Genomic DNA, 8435 nt, shown 5'->3' with positions numbered 1-8435 from the left:
TATTTGCACTGACCTATAATTTCACTCACCCTCTAGACCACATTTTTAACATTAATCCTCTCTGTTAATCTCTACTTCTGGCTGCAACTCACAGTGACTCAACACTTTCACTATATGCAGTGTGGTCCATATATTTTATACCTTTCTCTATTCCACAAGTTCCTTAAACTCTGCTAGAGATAAGATTAGGTGGATGAGTCCAAAAATCTTCTGTAAAACATCTCTACCTCTATACTTTGAAGCGTACCTGACTAGGGGGAAAAATTGTCAATTTTTTTATGCCATTTTCCTAATTATTCCTAAGACCTGGTCAGTTCAGTCCACTATTCAACAAGTTCAGTTAAAGAAACTTCTGGTGGTTTATCCTTCAGCATTAGGTAGGCAAACCACTGGGCATGTCCCATTATCTTGTGGGTCTGGCTTTAGGTGTCCATGGGTTTTCAGCCTAGCCCAGGGTATATAACCAACCCAGGAAGGCTCTTTCATGTGCAAATGTAACGATCATTCTGACTCACAATCAAAGACTCACAGGCTTTGGTCTTGTAACAGGGCTTCCACACCTAAGAGCAGCCATGCCTTTTCTCTGCCCTTTGCCCTCTTTCCTGTATCAGAATGGCAGGCCGTCAATTTGGCCCAAGACCCTCTCTGAGTTAGCCCTTCCTTTTCTGTCCATAAAATCACATTTGATTGGCTTTACGCCTCTTGACAGGAAGCACAAGGCAGGCCTCTGGAAAGCCTGGGGTGTTTGCACACTTTAAAAAGTAATTTAGCCAGATGGTTTCCTGTGACCTGATTCTTGACAAACTCAAAGAATGGACCACTGAGGTGTTTGAATGAGAAATCTTATAAGAAAAGAGGAAGCAGTATAAAGGCATGGTGTAGCCTTCTGAAACTGACAAGAATGGTATACTGTTCTAGAAGGAAAGCAGCAGGTGTTATGATTTCTTTGTAAAGTTTCTTTGACACTAAATAGATCTAAGAATTCCACATTGACATTTCCACAATCTCCCTCAACAAGAGTAAAATGTACATACCAGACATAAGTCACTATAACACTTGATGCCTTCAGAAATTAGAATGAGTTATGAAATATCTTCATTGTTATGGCAGTTTCCCAGTTAAAATTTAAGATGGGTGAGTTAATGACTAATCACTGTTAATGAATAATGGAATAAATGAGGTAGATTTTGTCACTTGAGTTAACTCAGGCTTCTTAAAATAGCTATCTTGGCAGCTACTCTGAAAAATGGGATTTCCTTATCAATACATTACTTTCTATATAATGATATCCACAGACATTATGGATGATTTTTTTTTTAATTTTCGTATTTCTCTCAATTTTCTTCTTTGCAAAATGGGAAGAATACTTATTTTGTAGGTTGTCATGAAGACCCAAGCACAAACTAAGCATTCAAAGAGGTTAATAGTTACTATTACTATCATCATTACTACTATAAAATCGTGACTACCATGAAACAGTGTCACCAATGCTCCCTAACTGCTTAATGGATGAAGGGTCACCGGAGTGAGTTTCACAGGTGGGGGAGCTCTTTGCTTGCAAGGCGTCCTCATCCTTTCTCTCCACACTTTGCCTGAGCTCAGACGGTGGGGTGGAGGTAAATTCTGCAAACATTAAGATCATAATAGCCTCTGTCTGTAATTATATGTCAGTAAGAATTAAAACTAATTTGCATTTTCTGAAAAAAATACCCACTTATGGGAAAATGCTGAGAACCAGAAAAATGCTGGCTGAGTAGTAACAGGAAGTGAACTGTGTGATGAAAAATTTGCCTACAATCATAAAATAATAAATAAAGCATCCCCAAAGAGAGAACAGCACTTAGTAGGTATTATCTTTTCACTTGTATTATATGCATCATGTACTGACAGCATTATTCCTTGCAAAGAATTCTGGGAACTGCAGTCCTTTAAATTCTGATCAAAACCCATCACTTTAGAAAACACTAAAATGAGAAATCTCAGAGATGCTCAAGTCACAATCATTGATATGCTCCTCTGTCAATAGCAGAGCCCTGCAAACAGTGACCAGCAACACAGTTTGCATGACCCAGTGAAAAATGCAAATGAGGGGCCCACTGTATAATAATAAATAAACATTAAACAATACGTAAAACATTTACTTAGAATTGCAAGACAGTGACAACACAGCATTAAACTCAGTGAGAGGTCCTTCTACACACAGAGCTGTCACTGTCAGAAAGCCAGTGTAGGTCGGTGGGGGGTCCCTACTTGCTGGAGTGATCTACTGTCAACACATTACTCACCACTGTCACTGCATCATTCAGCAGGGACTCTCCAAAGACCAGGATGTAGAGTTGCTCGTTGACGTGAATGTTCTCGAAGACAGCTAGCACAGCCACGGGGTCCACGGCTGAGATTAAGCTGCCAAAGAGCAGATTCTGAAGCAAAGTGATATCACTCAGGCCAAAGGCTTCAATCTGGCAGATACCAAACAGGGACACCCCAATGCCAATGGAATTCCAAAGTGTCCCTACCACAGCATACCAGAAAATGGTGCCAATGTTCTCAAAGAATGGGCGCGTAGGCATGAAATAGCCCGCGTCAAGCACAATAGGTGGGAGGAGATATAAAAAAAACACATCCGTCTTCATTGCAGGGGGCGACTTTTCATCGACTCCAAAAATAATCCCACCTAGTAGAAGTCCAACCATGATGAGAAGGCAGCTCTCAGGCACTATTGTGGGCAATTTGTGATAGAGATGGAAGCCTGTTCAGGAAAAAATAAAAACGCAAAGCTTGCATTATGAAGGAACTATGGAGATAACAAATTCGTTCTGTTTGACAGGACCAATAGTCCCATTTCAAAATCTCCCAGGACAGCATAATTGGCTATAGATTGGCTTTACAGTCTTTGATGTAAAAGTCTGATGATCCCCTTAAAACTATTCACAAAGTACATCCAGGTACAAACTTAAATCTGAATCAGACATAGATTGTTAAAGTACACAATATATATACAGTACAGATTTTGTCTAAATTCCAATCACGTTTTCTTAAATAAAACAATGCAATTTTATATTTGAAGCGCTATCCTGATTCCCAACACATTTTCGGATGTAGCATCTCATGTCATCCTCATTAAAACCCTAAGGGGTAAGCAAGGCAGATATTGCCCGCCATCCCTTTTTTATTTCAGTGGAAATGGAGGCTCAAAGAGATATACTCTTATCCAGGTGGTCAGATCACATGCCAGTTTTTTTATTACTGCTGTCACCTCTGGTATTAAGAAGAGTTTGTAACGTATTTAAATATGTCTGATTTCAGATTCTTTCATTTGGAATGTTGAATATGTTTAATTTTGCAGACAGCTGCTCCTTCAGAGGCAACCACATCAACTGATCAAAGGTACTTTGGGTAACTACTATATGAAGGATATAAACTCGCCATGACCTCCAGTCTCAAAGAATTTCCAATCAAGGCAAAAGGACCAGTGTGTTTAGGACTTCCTCCAATACAAGGCCAGGAGATAAAGCCCCAACCAAGGGCTATGGGAACAGAGCAGGAGGAAATCTGCTGAGCACATCAGTAAAGGAGGCAGCAACTGGTGAGGATGAAGAATGGAGAGGCATTGAACTCATAGAAAAAGACACGAAGAGTCTCTCAGGAAGTGAAGAAATGAAGGAAGACACCAGGAAGTGAAGAAATGGAGGAAGATACCAGGAATTGAACAAATGGAGGAAGATGCCAGGAAGTGAATAAATGAAGGAAGATACCAGGAAGTGAAGAAATGGAGGAAGGTACCTATCTCCTAATTCATGGTGGTGCCCAGTGTGGCTTTAATGCAGAGACCATGTTAGGGGGAGGCCTGTAGCAGGAAAAGAGGATGGAAATATGGTTGCACCAGCACATGGGCAACATGGAAAGGAACTGCACACACAAGGGTCACTTGACAAGGTGTAACTGGCAACAGCTCTTATTTGCAAGGCAATAGCATGTCATACATTTTAGAACTAAAGCAGCATATGGAAATTATCTGAATTACAGGAAAATAATAACAGAATAAGTCCTTAGCAACTTATAATCACAGAGTTTTAATACGAGGTCGGACAATTAAGTTCGCAAATTCATCCTAGAAACAGTGCTATACACCTCATTCCTGAATACCACTACAGTTACCTTCAAAGTACTCCCCTTGAGAAGCTATACACTGATATCAGCACCTGTCCACCCTTCAAAGCAATTTTGGAACTCTTTTTCTGGAATGGCCATCAGAGCTGTTGTATTACCCTTGATGTCCTGAATGTCATCAAAATGTCTTCCTTTCAATACTTCCTTTATATTAGGGTAAAGAAAGAAGTCATTGGGGCCAGATCAGGTAAGTAAGCAGGGTATTCCAAAACAGTTATATGTTTACTGGCTAAAAACTCCCTCACAGACAGTGCCGTGTGAGCTGGTGCATTGTCGTGATGCAAGAGCCATGAATTGTTGGTGAAAAGTTCAGGTCGTCTAACGTTTTCATGCAGTCCTTTCAGCACTTCCAAATAGTAAACTTGGTTAACTGTTTGTCCAGTTGGTACAAATTCATAATGAATAATCCCTCTGATATGAAAAAAGGTTAGCAACATCATTGCAAGAAGTTCACGAACTTGTCAGACCTCGTAAGTAGATCCTTAGAAGCCTACAAAACACATGAAATAGCTTGTGAACCCCAAAACACAAAGTCATCATCATAACTGTAAGAGATTTAAAAAACTAATTTCTAAATAATTAAATGATCATATTTATGTTAGGTATTCAAATAACCCCTCCAGCTTGGATTTTTTTATTATTCATATTTTAGCAGACTCCAATAATTGTTGGGGAATATATGTATTCAACTGGTTCAGCAGGTCTTTATCCATGACCTTGGGCCTGTTGACCTCTCTGTTAAACAGAGAAGTTAAAAGAAGTCCACTGAAAAATCACATCTTTGTGACCTCTCCTCATCTGACCCTTGCTTCTGCAAGCAACTTTCCATGTATGATAAGGACGTGCCCGTAACAGCCTTCCTGGACCCCTAGGGTTCATGTGCAATCAGCTCCTTTCTGGAATGCAGGAATGAAGGCCTGACCTGTGTGCTGGGGGCCTTATCAGCTGCCATCTGATGACTGTCCCTGACTTTGGAGCCAGCCTCCTTGGCTTTCTGTTTGTGGATGAGTTACTAAGAGGCTAAGGCCTGATTTGCTCATCTGTAAAATGGGGACATAAAACACCGTGACAATAACTGAGCTGTGGGCTGCCCAGCATGAACCACTGTGCCTGCAACATCACAAAAGCTCCCAAATTTTGCTTTTCTCCCCATCTTCTATATGAAAAAGCAAGACATAACAGTTCTAAAGAAATGCACAGAGGCCAGGAACAGGATCCTTTGCAGGAAAATTGGAAAGTAGGAGAGACCTAGTTTTGGTGGCTCCTACTCGGGCATCAGGACTGATCCTGACCAGGAGCCCAGGCCGGCAGAACACAACCAAGGAGAAGCCAGTGAAATGCAGCAACACAAACGCAGGATGCAGACAGAAGGGCCACTAGGACACAGGGCTAACGGACATGTGAGGAAGGGGAAGTCAGGTCCTGGCAAATAGCAGAAAAGAAGAGCAACACAGCAAGAGCAATTTGTTTAAGAAATCACGTGTTTATATTTTGAAAAGGCTGCCCTCCTTTCTCTTATACCATTCCCAATTGGTCTGAATGACCCTTGCTAGAAATTGGACGGCAGTTTGAATCTACCCAGTTCCTCCATGGACAAGAAGGGACTGAATGAAGGGCGGTCGCAAGAGATCTTAGATCAGTGATTTTTGGTGAACATAAGAAGAGGCACTGAACTTTATAACATATTCTTCACTGGCATAAAAGGTTTTGTGCAGAAGTGGCTATGCTTTTATGAACGACCAGCATCACACTTGTCAGCAAAATAGTCAAAACAAAACAAAAAAAGGCTTCTTAAATGGCATTGTTTGCAGAATAATACAAATAAATCAACATTTACAAATGCCTATGCATGTATGGCTCTCCCTCATCCCAAGTTCTTCTTGAAAAGCAAATGAACTTGAATAGACAGAATTTGCTTTCCTAGGTCTTTACCCTGCCTAATACATCAGTTATCAGGAAATACATCAGTTATCGGGGAAAGAAATCAAGTGAAGTTTTTGATGATTTTTACAAGGCTGAACATGAGCTACTCCAGGTACTAGCTACGGTTTGGTCTAGAGCCCAGCTAATTTTTTTCCATAAAGGGCCATGTAGTAAATATGTTCAACTTGCAGGCCATGCTTCACTGCGGTTATAGAAGAGTCGCCAGAGGTAACACCTCAATGAATGAGCGTGGCCGTGTTCTAATGAAACTTTATTTATAGGCACAGAAACTAGAATAAAATTTCATATGTCATGGAATACCACTCTTCATTTATATTTTGTTTAACCATTTCCAAATGTTTTACAAACAATTCTCTACCCACAGGCCATGCAAAACCAGGCTGGCACCATATCTGACCCCAAGGCTGTGGCTCACCTACCCCGGTTTAATTTGTTCTTTGGTATGTCCTGCTACCTTCTATTTATAGTGTTTAGAGCATTGTACTTGTGTCATTCACTATTGATTACTAGCACATAAAAGTCTGTGAGAAGAGACACTTTAAATTTATTTTATTTTAATTGCAATCAAAATTCACTTTGTGGGAAGGGGAACAGGACGAGAGGTCTCTTGTACAAAGTAGATAGTTAAGACATTCCTCTCCTGGAACAAATCTATTTTAGTTTTTCTTTGCATATGTTGCTGAAATGAACTGAGCTTAAAAATCTAAAGATCTATTGCATAATTAACAGCAATTCAATTAATTCACTACATTTTTCTCATTTTACTTAAAATAATCTCTTTGTCAAGTTCTGGGAAGAGAGCAAAGTGAGAAACAACACAGGAAGCTTCCAGATAGCAGGATCCACAAAAGAGCAACAATGTAAAAATCTGAATCAGGGAAACCACCACCAACAACCACAAAAAAAACACACACAAAATGAGTCTCAAACCAAAAAAGTAAAATAAAATAACAGTTCTAATGAACAAGTAGTGAGGGAAGGGGACACTAGTGGAGAGGAGTAGGGACAAGACCCTCAGGAGAGAGAGCACTAACTCTAGGTAAATACAAACTTTCTAGTGATGCTTCATATCTTAAGAAAGTGTACAGATAAAACAGTAACATTTATGACAGCCACAACTATTTCAAGCCTGCGTTTGGTAGAGAACAAAGTTACTGCTGGCAGCCACTGAGAGTGCCTGACCCAATACTAGCTTCTTGGCTGGTCATTCTCAAAGCGACTCTGGGAAAAACTGGATTTACAGTAAAGAGTGGTCTAAACTGAGTTGAGCCTATTTGGCTGGGGAACAAAAGGTTAATATTTATGGAATACATTAAACTTGTTTTTAAAAATTAAAAGAAATAAACAAGTTCATTTGACCTAAAATGCTGATTTTATGTATCTCAAGTTACATAGCAACCAAATACACATTTTTAAAGATAGAATTGTAATAAGTAATAGAGAGTCAGAAACATAGAGAAAATAGTAAGAAATACCATTTTGATCAGATATATCAATAAGCAGCTACCTCTGCAGATAACTTTAGTGGACAAAGGCTGAGTGATAGAATTTAATTGTAAAAGTAAATAGAATCAAAACTGAGTAAATAATAAAAAAGCAAACAAATAAATAATACATAAAACGAGTAGAGTAGAATTCAATAAATAAAGCAGAATTAACTGATCTATGCCAATAATTTATTAACTTGTGAATATAGATTTCTCACAACATTTAGTTCTATGCATTTAACATTTACCCTACCAAAAATAGTGGGACTATGAATACAGAGGTTTTAAAAATGCTCATACATTTATGAGGTTTGCAAGGGACTTGCAATAATAAAATAACTGAAAAAAATGAAAATATAAATGAAACATTAAAAAAAATTGTTGGCATTATTCCAAAACAGAACTTAAGCTATAATTTTTCCAAATGACTTGACCACTTGCAAAAAAAAAAAAAGCATAATGAGTTTAGTCTTTCCAGGAAGAACTTTGAAAACGAAGAGAGTTAAACCCTTCATCCTTCATCAGATACCGGTAAAGTTCCTTGTACACAGCACTGAGGGGCCCAGAATCAGATCATGAATGGACCATGTCTTCAGTGAGCTTATACCTGGCATGGAAGATAACCAACACCATAAATATTTATAATACAAGACAGAGAGTGATACAGCTGTTCTAACAAATCATCGAACCTGAGTTAAGCATCATGGGAACGCTGATGTTTAGCTGGCCAGTAGAAGCACAGGTGGCCGACTGGGTCTCACAACTGGCACCTGCAACGGGAGCAGTCTTATGAGACTCAGCCCTTAACTACTCGGATCGCATGCTAACTCCAAG

At 39.3% G+C, this 8435-nt stretch overlaps 1 protein-coding gene across 1 annotated transcript in view; it reads right to left on the bottom strand.

Moving 5' to 3' along the window:
• The window catches only part of SLC9A2 (solute carrier family 9 member A2), an 83139-nt gene that overhangs the window by 51258 nt on the left and 23446 nt on the right, over positions 1 to 8435 (bottom strand). Inside the window, exon 2 of the mRNA XM_019668726.1 lies at positions 2251 to 2749. Coding sequence (XP_019524271.1) covers positions 2251 to 2749 — 499 coding nt within the window. The remainder of the gene's footprint in view (positions 1 to 2250; positions 2750 to 8435) is intronic.

The sequence above is a fragment of the Hipposideros armiger genome, unplaced genomic scaffold, assembly GCF_001890085.2.
Source record: "Hipposideros armiger isolate ML-2016 unplaced genomic scaffold, ASM189008v1 scaffold_535, whole genome shotgun sequence".
NCBI lineage: Eukaryota > Metazoa > Chordata > Mammalia > Chiroptera > Hipposideridae > Hipposideros > Hipposideros armiger.
This window is presented reverse-complemented; position numbering and strand designations above follow the sequence as displayed.